Source organism: Symphalangus syndactylus, chromosome 9 (genome assembly GCF_028878055.3).
Source record: "Symphalangus syndactylus isolate Jambi chromosome 9, NHGRI_mSymSyn1-v2.1_pri, whole genome shotgun sequence".
NCBI classification, from domain to species: Eukaryota; Metazoa; Chordata; class Mammalia; order Primates; family Hylobatidae; genus Symphalangus; species Symphalangus syndactylus.
The window spans coordinates 134,366,809-134,385,576 of NC_072431.2; the positions used below are offsets into that span (position 1 = coordinate 134,366,809).

At 37.5% G+C, this 18,768-nt stretch overlaps 1 protein-coding gene across 4 annotated transcripts in view; it reads left to right on the forward strand.

Moving 5' to 3' along the window:
- PLGRKT (plasminogen receptor with a C-terminal lysine) overlaps positions 1 to 1,377 on the forward strand; it is a 60,474-nt gene extending 59,097 nt beyond the window's left edge. For all 4 annotated transcript variants that reach the window (XM_063609215.1, XM_055294315.2, XM_063609216.1 and 1 more), the window contains exon 6: positions 987 to 1,377. In XM_063609215.1, coding sequence (XP_063465285.1) covers positions 987 to 1,108 — 122 coding nt within the window. In that variant the 3' untranslated portion in view covers positions 1,109 to 1,377. The remainder of the gene's footprint in view (positions 1 to 986) is intronic.
- The last annotated feature ends 17,391 nt before the right edge of the window (positions 1,378 to 18,768 follow it).

An 18,768-nucleotide genomic window follows, 5' to 3' on the forward strand; every position in this document is an offset into this window, starting at 1 on the left:
GCCATCAATGGCCAACCTAATTACATATAATTTTATAATGAATTTTACTTGCTATTTGAGACAGATGTGAAAAAATAAGATATTTGCAGATGATTGAAATGCTCTTATAATTTGAAAACTATGGTCTGTTCTGTTGTTTGGAGTACAATTAATAGTGTGTTAAAAGAAGGCCAGGTGCAGTGGCTCACACCTGTAATCCCAGCACTTTGGGAGGCCAAGGCAGGCAGATCACTTGAGTTTGAGACCAGCCTGTCCAACATGGTGAAATCCTGTCTCTATGAAAAATACAAAAAATTAGCCGGTGTACACCACCTGTAGTCCCAGCTACTCAGGAGGCTGAGGCACAAGAATCACTTGAACCCAGGAGACAGAGGCTGCAGTGAGCTGAGATTGTGCCACTGCACTCCAGCCTAGGCGACAGAGCTAGACACTGTCTCAAAAAAATAAAATAGTGTGTTAAAAGAGGAGTACTCACAGAAAGTGTTACCTTTTAATCCCAAGGGAGGCTTATGAAATGTAAACATGTACTGTAATACAATTTTAAGTGTTTACAAGTAATGTCAGGTTGAAGATTAGCTTTTCTGAAAAATTAGAATTTGTAGTAAACTTTACTTTCTCTCTTGTCACTTATATTAAAGGACAATGGGAAAGACTATATGTGGTTTCTCTACCCAAATCCCTACAAACAGAATTAATACTAATCCTGACTTTGGTTCAAGGGAAAAAATTACTTGTCTTGATGTTCTTTCTCTTGTACATGTCAAAAATACAACCTGTAGCTCCTGATTTATTTATGAGTTCTCAGAATTCATCACTGTGTTTCCTCTGGGAAGTATATTACTTCTCCTGAGGAAAATATTTAAATATGAGATTGGGGACTTGGCTCATACGGTGTTAGAGCCTGTCAAGGAATGTAGCAATCAGGCTTTGTCACAAATTGCTGATGACCCCTTTGTCACCTTGAGTATTTCTGTACTTTATTTAAGGTGAAGCTGAGGACATACTGGAAACAGAAAAGAGTAAACTGCAGCTGCCAAGAGGAATGATCACTTTTGAAAGCATTGAAAAAGCCAGAAAGGAACAGAGTAAATTTTTCATAGACAAATGAAATCGTGTTTACCAATCAAATCTCAAAGCACAGAATTACTGACTTGAATCATGGTTTTTACAGTTTTTTAAATGCTCCAGATTTTGATATTATAGATTTTATTTTAAAATATTAAAATGCAAGATGAGTTTTGAGCTATTTTAAAACAAAATTTATAACATTCAACACAAAATCATGGAGGTGCTCTAAATAACTTTCAGATTTCCTCTCTCTGTGTGCATTACCAATCTGTAAGTATAAAATTAATAAATTGTTTTGAATTCCTGGAAGCAAATGCCCAGCTGCTCTAACTTCTCTGTCACACATACTTTCTCATACCACATTCCATTTCCACAGGTGCTTCTGTATTTTGGATTTGTCAATTGTGTCCTGCCCCTCCATGACAGAAAACAGTATTGTTTGACTAACATATATACTGCATTTACTATGACTGGCACTGTTCTGAGTGTTTTGTACAAATTCTTGTAATCATCCCAATAATTTTATGAAGCAGGAATCATAAATGTGGAAACTGAAGCACAGATAAGCAGCTTGAACAAAGGCAGAAGCATGCAAGCCAAATCCAAGAAGTTGCTGCAGGTCATCCAATTTGGCTGGGCCAAAGCCATACTTGGCCAGGGCTTGGATTTGAACAAGTTTGGCTCCAGTGGGTGTGCTCTAAAAGGCCTTGACAAGGCCTTAACTGATGCTTAACCTGAAAAGAAAAGCTGTACAGGGGAAAAGGTAACAACATTCAAATAATGACTCAGGGCATAGTTGCTAGAGAGGTGGAAACAAGAGAAAGGTAGATTTGGATGACTGCCTTTTTATTTAGACTCACTGGGAAAACTCCTCGTAATATACTCCTATATATAAGTATTTCTTCAGATGCGAACCCTACATATAATATGCTCATTCCAAAGAGATTTATTGATATTAGTATGTGCCAGGCACTGTTGTAGACACTAGAGCTACATCAGTGAATAAGTAGACAATGTCCTGTATCCTGGGCAGAGGAATATGTTCTAGTGAGGGGTGGGAGAATTGGGGCGGGCAACAAATTAACATCAAGATAAACAAGATCATTTCTAATCCTGGCAAATGCTTCAGTGGAAATGAAACAGAGTGATCAGAGAATGATTGGGTTAATGAGGTGGTGCTGCTTTAGATCGGGACTGCAGACACTGCCTCTTTGCAGAGGTGACATTTGAACTGAGACATGGCATGGCCAAATAATAGAAGCCCAGGAAGAATAATAGGAAATTAAATATTAAGGTAGGAACAAGCATGAATATGATGTGGTCCGTACCTTCAAGGAGCTGACGACATATCAACATGTGTTTTGTTACAATTTTAGTTTTAGAGAACCTTGAGCCAAGTCTTGAAGGATGCATAGAAGTTCTCCATGAAGGTAAACGTTGAAGAGTAAGGGTGCCCCAGGCAGGAGAAGCAGCTTGAACAAAGGCAGGACCGTGCAAGCCAAATCCAAGGAATTGCTGCAGGTCATTCAATTTGGCTGCTGCAAGGGGTTCCTCGTGGGGGACTTTTTCAGAAATGATCCTGGTGGAGGTACAATTCAATTCCTGAAGGGCCTTGGATGTAACAGCAAGGAATTTGGACTCTTTCCTGAGGGTGATAGCAGTGAAAGAATGCAAAATGGGATTTTTACTCAAATTCATAGATTAGAAGGGAAAGATCCCAGATCCCAAGTAATGAGGAGCTGCAATGATCCACGTGAGTGCTGACCAGTGGCCTGAATTAAGGCTACAGCCTTGGGAATGGACTCAAGATTACGAAAATAGAGAATAGCAGTACCAGGAAACCAGTTTGAGGTCACAGAGTGGGAGAAGTTGTTTTCCCTGCATTTTTAATCTGTGTGGATTATCTAAGGCCTCTAGAGAACATGGGAAAGAAGAATTATTGGGAGGAACCCTGGTGGACTCATGAATGCCTAAGACCTAGTGCTGGTTGTAGGTCACACCAGAATCTGGAATTGTATTTCTTTCCCCACAATTCAATCATGCTATTCAAATGTTCCTGACATAGTCTAGCCAGAGCTCACCAAGAATAGGTTTGATGCCTCTGCAAAGGCTGATCGGCTCAAGACCTTATATGGGATTTTCATTGCTGGCAACATGGCCAGGCCCTGGGCCCCCTTAAGAACACCAGGCTGTTCAATTGTATTGGCTTCTTCCTCTGGCACTGACAACGAGTTTATTAATAATTCTACCTCAGTGGAGGTCCTGTTGAGAAACATACGCACACACTTACACTCACACTGTTGTTTGCTCCCAATAGTATAGTGAGCCAAAAATCAAAGTGGAGCTATTAAAAATGACCATGCAGCACAAGTATGTTGTAACATTTTTCAGTGTTATAACTGCTGATTTTCCAAAGCTTTTCCTCTCATTATTACATTGTCCTTTTGTTGAAAGGAAAAACATTTCTGCTATGATGCTCCTGAGCTATTTCTTCATCATTTATATTAATTAAATATTTGTTTATGCTTATGATTAATCCCTAATTACCAACTAGACATCTGATGTTTCCAAATACTGAAACTTACGTGGTCTTCTCTAAGAAACTAGCTTATAATCATCACAAACTTTTGTGATATTGCAAGAAGAATGAGGAAATAAATATGAGAAAGTATAATTAGGAGAAGGATAAGAAACAGGTTTCATTATGAACAAAGATTTAGAGATTAAAATAATGATAACCTCACTCGATCTCTTTGTCAATTATTAGGAATAAAGTTGGAGGAAAACTTATCTACACTCCATGTGGTTCTGTTCTTCCCAAGACATTCTTGGCTCAGCCAAAGCAATGCAGAGACTGCGAAGTATATGTGGAGTCTGTCATAGTTAAGGGATATAAATATGGATCCAGAGATTCTTTGCAACAGAAAGACTGTTCTTGACAATCACTGTATAACAGTGAAAATGCAGTTTATAACATTGCATTACCTAAGTGTTTTGAATGTTTCATATTCACATTTACATGAGAGAACTGTTCTCCCAGTTAAAACAAAAATAATATATCAGGGTCTAAAATTTACAAATAAATCAAGCTTATATGGTGTTCAACCAATCTGAATTTGTGTTTATGGGTAGCGTTGAAGTTTCCTTTATGGTGTGGTACTCATTGCACTTTGGAAAGTCTGTGAGAAAGTTACCGTAAGCCAAAGTTGTTTTAATGACAAATAGTGAAGTTATGATCAAGGATTTTAAAGAAGGCAAGACACTTTTTGAAAAAATTGAGGCCCTTTGTGATTGACCGAAAGTTTTACATCTAGTAATGGTAGTTACAATAAAACCTTTGTATTTGGTATCCCTGTCAGGATTCTTTTCAACACAACATGCTGCCTGATCAAGAAAAAATAGTGTCAAAGTCAAAATCAAATATAATTAAAAAGATTATCACACACATTCAGTCTCAGAGCCATATGAATTGTCCTAGGGTGGGGTTAGAGGGGCATTGGTTAGAAGAGAATTGGGAAGGAATAGACACAGATTGCAAAAATAATCTTTGACCAATATGACCTAAATATGAACCATCTGAAATTGATAATTTATTTTATAGACTTCCACAGTTTTAATATATGAGTGTTCAAGTGTGATATTCTAGAAACACGAGCCAGAACCTTGATACTTTTTCTGCCCCACCATTCTTGGAAAGGAATAAATTGTTACTGAGAAAATATAATTAAATAAAGCACATTGCTCAGGCATTGTGGTGTCTCTTGACCTTGGAGTGTGTCTGTTTTGTGAGAGGATTGGAAATGCTTCGTTAGATTTGGCCTTGTGGATGCCCACAGGAGATTTCAGGAAGTACCCTGCTTACCATCAACTGTCTGCTTTCTGCTTTCAGAAAGCAGTTTCTAGTATTTTTTCAAAATACTGGCTGTTTAGCATCTCCACTGATTTTTCTAATGATAACCTTGAGTCTGTCTGGAGCAGTATCTGGGCTGCAGATGTACTAAGACACACAGGCAGAATGGAAGGAGGGGAAGTGAGAAAAGTCTGGAAAATAAGAAAGGAGCCAAGGAAGAATGGGATGGAGCTGACTCAACTGCCTCTAACAGTAGACCGCCCAAGAATGCCTGTTAGGGTTCAGCTACTGGCTTGGTTGCGGGAGCTGAACCCACCAACCCAATCCAAAGACCAAAGCCACCAATGGGATTCCCTCACAGGCCAGTTTATTTTGCTGTGTTAACTTGTTCCTCTGGTTGCTCAAATGACAGAAGTGTGGCTGGAGCAGCACAAATTCATCATTACCACTGAATAAAAGCAACTGGAAACTATCCCACTGATAAGAACTCAGTGGCATCACTAAGTCTGAGGTTTGGATAACATTTCTGGCTCAAAATTTCTCTGTCCACAAGTGTCAAGGATTGAATGATGGAGGGTTAGCCTTAGTTAGTTTATTTTTTTTCTCGAAGGACTCCATCTGTGGTCAGCAGCATTCCATGGGTGTTTTCTTCTCTGCACTTGAGGTGGAGGTAGACCCTGACCTGGAGTTAGTTTAGGAATGCCATTTGGTGTTAGGAGAACAGAGTCCATGTTGTAGAAAGGACCAGAAATCTAGGACTGTAGCTTGGTGAAGGTTTCAAAAAATAGTAAGGAAGTAAATGGCCATTGAACGTATGTGAAAGTCAATGGGTTAGAGATAGTGGTAGATATTGAAGCGTGATAAGGGAGACCTGTGAAAGGCTGTCAGGATAATGTTAAAATAATATGATCAGACTTTGAAAAATACGAGTGACTGTTTTTCCTTCTCTTCCCACCATTCCCACACCATTAATTTACTGCTGATAAACATTTGACTTGACTTGAAGGTAGCACCAACTTTATCCACTAAGGCGATTTTGAAGAAAGATAAGCTAGGAACCCAAGATGGGTTCTGAGGCACTTAACAGTTTCACACTTCCTTAAAATACTTCAGAGAAAACTTGGTTTCTGGAATGTTTTTCTTTTCATCTTCAAAGAAATAAGAATTTTGGAAGCAGACCAACTGATGCTATCTATTTCAAACTAGTGATAATAAAAAGACACTTGGGGTTGGAATAAAGTTTGTGCTGATGAATAGTTGCTTCTCTCAAATTCAGTAGCTGTGGAAGACACAGGGCACTGGATTGACCTTGCAGCTAGTTTCCTTTTCTGAACTGACAGCTTAGGACAGGTCACAGGTGAATTTTTGCAAAGCCTGACCTCTCTGAAGCATCCTAAAAATCTAGGTAAGCAAAGCGGTTCTGCTCAGTTTCAGACTTTCACATGGTCTCTCAAACAGAGGCATCAATTTCCTATTAGAGTAGGGGGGTTTTAGGAAAAGGAAACATTTCAAGTAGCTCGTTGGTCACAGCTGGAGGAAAAGTGTGGTGGGGTGGGACAGGAAGCCGGACCCACAGGAAACACAACTTGGCTTCAAGCTCATCTCTGGTCCCACCTTAATCTCTGCTTCTAAGGACCTCTCACAGGAAATGCTCGATCTCTTTTAACCTGACTCTAGCTGCTCGTTTGCACAGCATCATGGAAACCTGTTAGGAACAGTTCTAAGTTGCAATACATTCAATAAAAAGTACAATGTCTTCTGACCAAGAAGTAGATGTATTTTTCACTGCTGTGACTTTGTTGCATTTCTAAGCATAAAGCCCACTTTAGCAGGTCGAATTGTGTTTCTTTATCTGAATGTTTCTTATCCCTCCCATCAGTGTGGATATTATCTAAGAGCAAAGAAGAACTTCATAAAATTCTATTATAATGTTCCTGCTGAATTATTTTGTTAAATTAAACATCATATGCTGCCAGAAATCTAACTATAAATTCAGAGCTTTGCATATTACATATTTACACTCTTACCTACTGTTCTCAAGTATACATCAGTGATGATTTTAATTAGACTAGCTTTTTCTAAACACACTCATTACACACAACTTGAGTTGCTTCAATACTGTTCAATGTCCAACTTTTATTCTCAGTTGTCACTTTTTAATCTGATTTCATGAGGAAAGACCAGTCCTGGCAAACTTTCCTTTAAATTAAAAGTGAATGCATTATGATTTCATTTATATGAAGTTTAAAGCAAAATAAATCTAATTTTATCAGAATACTGCCTACTCTAAGTGTTGAGGGTTGATCAGAAAGAGATATGAGGAAGTTATCTGGGAAGAGAGAATTGTTTTATATCATAATAAAGATGAGGCTTACTCCGGTGTACTCATTTGTCAAAACTGTAAAGCTAATATGTAGGCATTTCAAGGTACGTTATATATGTAGTGATAGATATAGGTATATAGTGATAAATGAGAGATACAGGTGAAAAGAGAATGACAAAAATAATGATAGCCATTGCAGTTGTATAACGTAGGACATGAGGATTCTTTATACTATTTTGTTTACTTTGTACGTATTTGAAATTTTCATAATAAACAGTTTTTCATAATAAAGAGTTTTTAAAAGCCAAAGTACTTTCTAAATTGTTCAGTCTGCAAACTTGATTTTGCTAGACTTTTGAAACTACATGCATTTAAAAAAGATAGATATCAAAACTTTAATCTTGATTGAAATAATACAATATGCAGAATACATTTAGTAGGTTTAAAATCATGGTAGAAGTTGAGAGATTGATATCATCGAGATGGTGGAGTAGGAGATATAAGCCTTCGGTCCTCCCCCCTCCACACACACACACACACGCACACACGAACATCGACAGCTATTTCCACAAACCGCTATAGCCCTGAGACAGCTCAAGGGCCATTAAAGAATCTGCAGCAGCACAGCAGAGCAAAATAAAATGGAAACTATCCACATAGAAAGGATCACTGGTGAGATTTGTATACCTGAGATTCCAGAAGACAGGAACAAAGAAGGAAGACAGATGCTTTTGGTATTAGCCAAATTAAATGTTGTGGTCCCCAGCAGCATTCTCTGCAGAGGACACCAGCATCTTTTCCTACTAAGGTACCCAACAGCCATTCTTACCACTCAGGAAGACATAGCTGCACTCCCCCTGCCACCTCTTTTAACCCTGTGTGCCCCAACTCCCAAGCAGCAGCTGCCTTATGAGTGCCCACACTCTAGAGCTGTGTTCTGTGGCTTAACTGCCCTGACCACATCTTAGACACTGGATCCATTGCTATAACAAGCTAGTTCACATTCTGGGCTTTAGAGCATGCCTATGCCCCAGGCTCAACTGCCATAGAGAGCTAGATCTTACCCCAACTCCCAAGTACTATAACTCTATTTACACCTGTGCTGCCATTCTCAGCTCCCCAGCTGTTTCACAAGCATATGTGCAACACATACCATTACCAATACAGCAGTGGGGGTACCTGCCCCCTGGGCACCAGTGCCACTACTGCCTAGAACCCAGAGCTATAGTGCCAGCATGTGTGCCTATGCCTTAGGACTAACCTCTGTGGCTGCTCCATGGGTGCCACTCATCAGATACCAGAGCCACCATTACTGCAAAAGGGCCTGAAATCTGGTCCCAGTGCCAAGAGGGACCTGCCCCAAGCTACAACTTCCCTGGCAGGAAGAAAAAGATTGGGAGGACCGTAGCAGCCATTGTCATGAAAACCCTAACAAACCTCACTGCTACTGTGGACATTCACAGCATTAGCTGCTGAGGATTCTGTAATCTTCAACAACACTGACCTTAGCTGACAGAACTACATGGCTACTACCAAGGAGCCGCACTCCATCCATCCAGAGCCTTTACTCCTCCCTGTTGAGGAAGGCCTTTTCACAGTGAAACTAGCCCAAATGTCTGAAAGAGATAACTGTTTCAACAAATGTGTAGACTCAATGCAGTGCAGGAAGAAACATGAAAAAACAAAAAGACTTGTCACTACCAAGAGAACACAATAGTTTTTCAGTTTCTGACCCTAGAGAAATGGGAATATATGAACTTTCTAACAAAAAAATCAAAATATTTGTTTTAAGAAAGCTCAGTGAACTTCAATAAAATACAAACAATTCAATGAAATCAGAAAAATAAACAAAATGAAAACTTTAATAGAGCAATTGAAATTATTTAAAAAAACAAATAGAAATCTGGACCTGAAAAATACAATAAAAAATGAAAAAATCAATAGAAAGCATCAACAGGGAATTGATTAATCAGAAGAAAGAATCTGTGAACTTGAAGACAGGTATTTGAAAATATACAGTCAGAGGAGTAGAAAGATGAAAAGGAATAGAGAAAGCACACAGGATTTATGGGACAGCCTCATAAAAGCAAATATTCAAATTATAGGAATTTAAGAGAGACAAAGGGACAGAAAGATTATTTTTAAAATAATAGCTGAAAACAACTGAGCGTGGTGGCTCACGCCTGTAATCCCAGCACTTTGGGAGGCCGAGGCAGGCGGATCACGAGGTCAGGAGATCGAGACCATCCTGGCTAACACCGTGAAACCAAATACAAAAAATTAGCTGGGTGCAGTGGCGGGCGACTGTAGCCCCAGGAACTCGGGAGGCTGAGGCAGGAGAATGGCATGATCCCGGGAGGTGGAGCTTGCAGTGAGCCGAGGTAGTGCCACTGCAGTCCAGCCCAGGTGAAAGAGCAAGACACCGTCTCAAAAAAAAAAAAAAAAAAAAAAGCTGAAAACTTAACAATTGAGTAAAGATATAAATTCCCAGGAACAAGGTGAAAGGTCTCTAATCAGATACAATCCAAATAAAATGACATCAAGACATATTATAATCAAACTATCAAACATCAAAGACAAAGAATTCTGAAAGCAGTAAAAGGAAAGAATAAAGCACTTATAAGGGAGTCCCAAAGGGTAGCAGAGAATTTCTCAGAAGAGCTCTTACAGGCCAGGAGAGGGTGGGATATTTTCCAAATGCTAAAGAAAAATCTGCCTACCAAGAACACTGTACCTGGCAAAGCTGTCCTTCTGAAATGAAGAAAATTAAAGACTTTCCCAGCCAAACAAAAGCTGAGGAAGTTCATCACTACCAGACCTGTCTTTTTTTCTCTTTTTGAAACAGAGTTTCTCTCTGTTGCCCAGGCTAGAGTGCAATGGCACGATCTTGACTCACTGTAGCCTCCACCTACAGGGTTCCAGCGATTCTTGTGCCTCAACCTCCTAAGTAGCTGGGATTACAGGTGTGAACCACCAGACCCAGCCAAGACCTGTCTTATATGAAATATTAAAGGAAATTTTTCAAGCTGAAAGAGTGCTAAATAGTAACATGAAAATATGAAAGTATAATACTCATTGGTAAAAGTAAATACATAGGCAAATTTGGAATCTATGACACTGTAAAGGTGATGTGTAAATCACTTACATCTTTAGTATAAAGGTTAAAAGGCAGTCCTATTAAAATAATAATAGCTACAATAATTTGTTAAAGGATACCCAATATAAAAAGAGGTAATATGTGACATCAAAAAATTAAAATGGTAGATGGAAGATGGAGTAAAATTGTAGTTTTTGTATGTGAAGTTAAATTTTTATCAGTTTAATAGTTTAAGTATGTTTTATATAACCCAATTACACCCAAATTTAAATGGATTAAATTTTCTAACTAAAAGACATAATAATATCTTATATATTTCAAAATTGCTAAGAGTGTATTTTTTAGAGATAAATTTTTCTTTGTACATTTAAGGTATATAACATGTTATAAGATACATATATTGTCATCCCTTGGTATCCACTGGGGCTTGGCTCCAGGACTCTGAGGATACCAAAATTCATGGATACTCAAGTCTCACTGTAGGTCCTGTGGAATCATCAATGCAAAAATATCAGCCCTCCGTATCTACTGGTCCCACAACCAGCAAATACTATATGCTTGATCTGCTGTTGGTTGAACCCATGGATGCAGAACCCATGGATACGGAACTTATGGACATGGAGGGCCAACTGTATATAGTAAAATGGTTACTATAGTGGAAAAAATCAACATATACACGACCTTGCATAGTTACCCATTTTTCCATCATGACAAGAGCAACTATAATGTACTCATTTAGCAAAAATCCTGAATACAATACACTATTATTAGTGATAGTCCTCATATTGTACATTAGATTTTTGGCTTGTCCACCCTACATATTTGCCACTTTGTATTCTCTGACCTGCATCTCCTCATTTCCTCCCCTCACCCCAATGCTGGTGGCCACTGTTTTGTTTTTTTTTCTTTATATCTGACTTTCTTCTTCTTCTTTTTAAAAGATTTCACATGTAAATGAGACCATGCGATGTTTTTCTTTCTGTGTGTGGCTTATTTTACCTAGCATTAAATTTCCCCAGATCCATCCAAGTTGTAGCAAATGGCAAGAGCTCCTCCTTTTTGAAGAGTGAATAATATTCTCTCTCTCTCTGTCACAAACACACACACACACACAGACACACACACACACACACACAGTTTCTTTATCCACTTGCCCATCGGTGGACACCTAGGTGGTTTCCATATTTTGGTTATTATGAAAAATACTACAATAAATGTTGAAGGGCAGATATCTTAACAGGGTGGTGATTTCATTTTCTTTGGTTGTATATCCAGAAGATGGGTTGCTGGGTCATATGGCAGTTCTGTTTTAATTTTGTTAGGAATCACCACACTGTTTTCCATAATCGCTGCACTAATCTACATTTATAACAACAGTGTACAAGGTTCTCTTTTCTGTACACCCTTGCCAACACTTATCTCTTATCTTTTTGATAATAGCTATCCTAACAGGTGTGAGGTAGTTATCACAATGGTTTTGATTTGCATTTCTTTGATGATTAGTAATGCTGAGCACCTTTTCATGTACGTTGGGTATTTTTATGTCAACTTTTATAATATGACTATTCAAGTCCTCTGCCCATTTTTTCAATCAGGTTATATGTTTTATTGCTATATTTAGTTGAATGAGTTCTTTATAAATCATGGATATTAACTTCTTATCTGAGTTGTATGAGTTCCTTATAAATCTTGGATATTAACCCCTTGGATATGGTTTGCAAATATTTTTTCACAATCTGTAGTTTGCCTCTTTATTTTGTTGAATGTTTCCTATACTGTGCAGAAGCTTTTTAGTCTGATATAGTCCCATTTATTTATTTTTGCTTTAGTAGCTTGAGCTTTTGGTGTGATGCCCAATAAATCATTGCCAAGGCCAATATCAAGGAGCTTTCCCCTGTGTTTTCACCTTTTAGGCGTTTTATGGTTTCAGGTCTATGTTTAGGTCTTTTATCCACCTTGAGCTGATTTTTGCATATGGTATAAGATAAGAACTCAATTTCATTCTTTTGCATGTGGAGATCCAGTTTTCCCAGCACTATTTATTGAAGAAACTATTCTTTTCTCATTGGGTCTTTTTGTGGCCCTTGTCAAAAATTAGTTTATCATATGTGTTTGGATTTATTTCTGGGCTCTTTAGTCTGTTCCACTGGTGTATTAGTCTGTTTTTATGCCAGTACCATACTCTTTCAATTATCTTAGCTTTGTAATATAATTTTAAATCAGGATGTGTGATGCTTCCAACTTTTTTCCCTCAGAATTGCTTGGCTGTTTAGAAGCTTTTGTGGTTTCATGCAAATTTTAAAACTTTTTCTCTATTTCTATAAGAAGCCTATTGCGATTTTGGTAGGGATTGCATTGAGTCTATATATTGCTTTAGGTAGTATAGACATTTAAACAATATTAATTATTTCAGTCCATGAGCATGGAATACCTTTCTATTTATTTGTGACTCCTTCAATTTCTCTTATCAATGTTATTGTAGTTTTCAGTGTACAGGTGTTTCTCCTTTTAGTTAAATTTTTTCTAAATATTTTATTTTTTAATACTATCATAAATAGGATTGTTTTCATGATTTCTTTTTCAGCTAGGCTGTTATTTGTGCATAGAAATTCCACAGACTTTCACATGTTTTTTTTATCTTACAACTTTACTGAATTCATTTGTTAAGTCTAACAGTTTTTTGGTGAACTGGGGGTTTTCTACACGTAGGATCATGTTATCTGCAAATAGAAATAATTTTACTTATTCCTTTTCAATCGGGATTCTCTTATTTCTTTGTCTTTTCTAATTGCTCTTGATAGTACTTACAGTACAATGTTGAATAGAAGTGTTGAGAGGGAACGTCCTTGCTTTGTACCAGATCTTAGAGAAAAAAGCTTTCAGTTTCACTCCAATAATCATGACATTAGCTATGAGTTTTTCATAAATGGCTTTTGCTATGTTGAATTTCCTTCTATTCCTAAACTGTTGAGTTTTTATTAAGAAAGGATGTTGAGATTTTTATTATTTTTAAAATTGACATTGTGATTATATATATTTATAGGGTAAAACTTGATGTTTTAATACATATATGATGTATAATGATCAAATAGCATGACTGTCACTTCATGTATTTATCATTTCTTTATGGTGAAGACATTCAAAAGTCTCTCTCCTAGGTCTTTCGAAATATATTATATTTTACTATTAACCATCATCACCTTAATGTGCAACAGAATACCAGAACTTACTCCTTCTATCTAATTATAATTTTGTGCTCATTGACCATCTTCTCCTCATACTCCTGTCCTTTTCCTATCCCCAGTCTCCAGTAACCACTGTTCTATTCTCTGATTCTATGATATCAACTTTTTTTGATTCCACATTATTGAGATCATGTAGTATTTGTTTTTCTGTGTATAGTTTATTTCACTTAACATGAAGTCCTCTATGTCTGTCCATGTTGTTGCAAACGATAGGACTTAATTCTTTTTTAGGGCTAAATTGTATTCATATATATATCACACTTTTTAAACTATCCATTTTTGGGTTGGATTGATTCTTTATCTTGGCTATTGTAAATAGTGCATCAATAAACATGGGAGTGAAGATGTCTCTTTGACATACTGATTTCCCCTCCATTGAATATATAACCAATAGTAAGATTACTGAACTGTAATTTTTTTTTTTTAAGGGACTTCCATAGAGTTTTTCATGCTGGATGTACTTATTTACAGTCCTACCAACAGTATGTAAGCATTCACTTTGCTCTACATCCTCAACCTTTGTTTTCTTTTGTCTTTTTTATTTTAGCCATTCTAACTGGAGTGAGGTGATATCTCATTGTGGTTTTGATTCGCATTTCCCCAACGACTAGTGATGTTGAATATTTTTTTATGTACCTGTTGGTCATTTGAATATCTTTTTTGAGAAATCTCTATTAATGTCTTTTTCTTATTCTTTAGAAGGTAAAAAATATTTTACTGAGTGAAAACTTGGAAGCTTTGTTTTAAAGAACTGTTATAAAATTATTTTGTAGATTATAAGTACCTCTCATTGAGTAGCAACTTTTATTAAGTGCTAAGAATTGTGCTAAGTGCTTTAGATAAAGTATTTCAACTAACCTTCAACACAATTTTACAGAATTTGATCCAGTTAAGATATATATTTTATAGGTGAGAAACTGAGTTTCAGAGAGATTAAATAAATTACCTAAGGTCATATACCTACTTGAAAAAAAGAAAACAAAGCCGTTGAACTCTTTCCAGTGTTTTTATTCCTGTGTCAAATGACATAATCATGTGGTTTTTTATGCTAATAGGCTTTTAATTTTAGGACAGTTTTAGATTTACAGAAAAATTATGAAGACAGTACAGAGAATTCTTATATATCTCACACACAGTTCTCCCTACTGTTAACATTAATTAGTAACACTATACTTATATTAGTATAGTACATTTATTACACCTATGAACCAATGTTGATACATTACTGTTAACTAAAATCTGTACTTTATTCATATTTCCTTAGTTTTTCCCTAAAGTCCTTTTTCTGTTCAGGATCCCATAGGGTACCACACTATATTTGGTGCTCATGTCTCCTTAGGCTCCTCTTGGCTGTGCAGTTTTCCTTGTTTTTGATGACCTTGATAATTTTTATCTTTTTCTTTTTTAAAAAATTTGATACTACTCTAATTTTTTTTTTATTTCAGTCAGTTTGGAGAAGAGGTGATGTTTGGTTACATGAATAAGTTCTTTAGTGGTGATTTGTGAGATTTTGGAGCACCCGTCACCTGAGCGGTGTACCTGTACCCAATGTGTAGTCTTTTATCCCTCACCCCCTTCTCACCCTTTCCCCCAAGTCCTCAAATTTCATTGTATTATTCTTATGCCTTTGCACCCTTATAGCTTAGCTCGCACTTATGAGTACGAACATATGATGTTTGATTTTTCACTCCTGAGTTACTTTACTTAGAGTAATGGTCTCCAGTTCCAACCAGGTTGCTGTGAATACCATTATTTTGTTCATTTTTATTGCTGCGTTGTATTCCATGGTATATATATATATATCACATTTTCTTTATCCACTTGTTGACTGATGGGCATTGGGGCTAGTTCCATATGTGGTTAATCTTTTAGTCTGTTCATGTGATATAGCCCACACTGATTGATTTGTGTATGTTAAACCAGCTGTGCATGCCAGGGATATATTCCACCTGATAATGACATATAATCTTTCAATATGTTGTTGAATTCGGTTTGCTAATATTTTATTGGGAATGTTTCTATCAATGCTCCTCAGAGATATTGGCCTGTAGGTCTCTTTTCTTGCTGTGTCTTTGTCTGGCTTAGGTATCAAGGTAATATTGGCCTTATAAAATGTGTTAAAATGTGTTCCCTCTGGCTCTACTTTTTGTAAGGGCTTGAGAAATATTGGCATTAATTCTTCTGTGAAAGTTTGGTATAATTCAGCTGTAAGGCCATCTGGTCCTGAGCGTTTTTTTTTTTTTTTTTGGAGATGGAGTCTTGCTCTGTCGCCCAGGCTGGAGTGCAATGGCGCGATCTCGGCTCACTGCAAGCTCTGCCTCCCGGGTTCACGCCATTCTCCTGCCTCAGCTTCTCTGAGTAGCTGAGACTACAGGCGCCCGCCACCACGCCTGGCTAATTTTTTGTATTTTTAGTAGAGACGGGGTTTCACTGTGGTCTCGATCTCCTGACCTCGTGATCTGCCCGCCTCGGCCTCCCAAAGTGCTGGGATTACAAGCGTGAGCCACCGTGCCCGGCCTGGTCCTGAGCTTTTATTTGTTGAGAGATTTTAAATCACCACTTCAATTTCTTTGTTAATTATCTGTTCAGGCTTACTACAGCTTCCTGATTCAATGTTGGTAGGTTGTATTTTTCTAGGAATTTATACATCTCCTCAGATTACCAATTTTTTTGCATATAATTATTCATAACTAGTTCGTTATGATCTTTTCCATTTCTGAGGTGTCTGTTCTACTGTCTCCAATTTTATTTTTTATTTTGTATAGTTGAGTCCTCTCTTTTGTTTTCTTACCCTTGTTAAGTGTTTGCCAGTTTTGCTTACTTAAAACACTCTTAGGCTAGGTGCAGTGGCTCACGTCTGTAATCCCAGCACTTTGGGAGGCCGAGGAGGGTGGAGTACATGAGGTCAGGAGTTTGAGACCCGCCTGTCCAACATGGCGAAGCCTCATCTCTACTAAAAATACAAAAATTAGCCAGACATGGTGTCTCGTGCCTCTAATTCCAACTACTCGGGAGGCTGAGGCACAAGAATCGCTTGAACTCATGAGGTGGAGGTTGCAGTGAGCCAAGCTTGTGCCACTGCACTCCAGCCTCGATGATGGAGTGAGACTCTGTCTCAAAAAATAAAAACAAAAAACAACAAAAAAACTCTTAGTTGTATTGATTTCTCTGTTTCTTTTTTTGATTTTCATTATTTTTTTCCTTCTTCTAAAGTTGGGTTTAGTTTCATCTTCTTTTTCTAGTTCCTTGAGCTGTAATATTAGGCTACATATTTGGGATCTTTTTGTCTTTTTTAATGTAGGCATTTATTGTTATTATATAAACTTCCCTTTTAAAACTGCTTTTGCTGCATCCCATAGGTCTTGGGATATTGTGTTTCCAATGTTATTTGTCTCAAGATATTCTGTAATTTCCTTTTTTTTGTTTCTGTTTTGACACATTTGTTATTCAAGAGCATTTTGTTTAATTTCCATATATTTTTCCTCCTTTTTTTTTTTTTTTTTTTTGAGACGGAGTCTCGCTCTTTCGCCTACAGGCGCCCGCCACCACGCCTGGCTAATTTTTTTTTTTTTGTATTTTTAGTAGAGACGGGGTTTCACCGTGGTCTCGATCTCCTGACCTCGTGATCCGCCCGCCTCGGCCACCCAAAGTGCTGGGATTACAAGCGTGAGCCACCGCGCCCGGCCTATTTTTCCTGTTATTGATTTAAGTTTCATACCATCTTGGTCAGGAACAATATTTGATGTGATTTTGATCTAAAATTTATTATGACTTGTTTTGTGCCCTACCAAATGGTCTATCCTGGAGAATGTGCCCTAGAGAAAAATGCGGATTCTGCTGTTGGATAAAATGTTCTGTATATATCTGTTAGGCCCATTTTGTCTACAGTGCAATTCAGTTTCAATATTTCTTTATTAATTTTCTGTTTGTTTGATCTGTATGTTGTTGAGAGTGGAGTATTAAAGTCCTCTATCATTATCGTAGAGGAATCCAGTAGACATGCGTTGGAACCCCACCTCCAGCATGTGACAGCTGTATACATGGACATAATTGTTGTTTCTCCTTAAAAAGTTTTCCTTTTTGTTTAAAGGACGTGAAATGCCTTTTAGTCGTGCCTGTAAAGACTGTGAATCTTGCATTTGCCTGTGATCCTTAGCAGTAGGGTAAGCCCACATCTGGCATATGTGCTTACCAAAATTACCCTGAACAACTCTCAATCTGTTTCTTCTTTCTGTAAAATGGAAAAGTGGCCACTGTACAGGACAGTTTTAAGGACTCTATAAAACCATGTAGGCAACATAAAATTTCAAAACATCCCTGGACACTTTGGGAGGCCGAGGCGGGTGGATCACCTGAGGTCAGGAGTTTGAGACCAGCCTATCCAACATGGTGAAACCCAGTCTCTACTAAAAATACAAAAATTAGCCAGGTGTGGTGGTGCATGCCTGTAATCCCAGCTACTTGGGAAGCTGAGGCAGGAGAATCACTTGAACCTGGGAGGTGGAGGTTGCAGTGAGCCAAAATTGCAGCATTGCACTCCAGCCTGGGTGACAAGAGCCAAATTCTGTCGCAAAAAAATCACCCCAAAACAAACAAAAAACCCTGGAAATGTACATCTTTAATGAACAATTAATTTGGAGTATAGCCTTGCACAAGGATTGTTTTTACAAGGACTGTCAACCCACGAAAATATTTTCAAACCGCAGTTTTGAGAGGCCTCTCTCAAACTGCGTGTTTTAGTGAAAATCCATTTAAAATCATTAATTGCCTCTAACCATCTCATAGCTTTGGTCAGGTATTTTTTGAAGAATTACACATTGCTTGGCATTTGACCAATGCTAAGTGGGCCTACTGAAATCACCAGCAATCTAGAAATTAGAATTATTTGATTCCATAGTTATGTTTGTAACTAAGAGATTGTTATTATTTTATTTCAAAGCTACCATAACTTCCTGCATGTCTCCAGTTTATCTGATGGAGCTGAACTAATCTGAGTATATTACGAACACAAGCAAGTAAGTTATTTTAAAAAATGAACCTATTTGTACTAAAAATTTACAGGTAGAAGGGTTGTCTACTAACCATATTATCTAGAACTATGTGGATCTTTAGAACGTTAAATTAGATGGTGGTAAAAAAAAAAAAATCACCTCTTACCAGGTGCAGCAAACACAAAATACAGTAA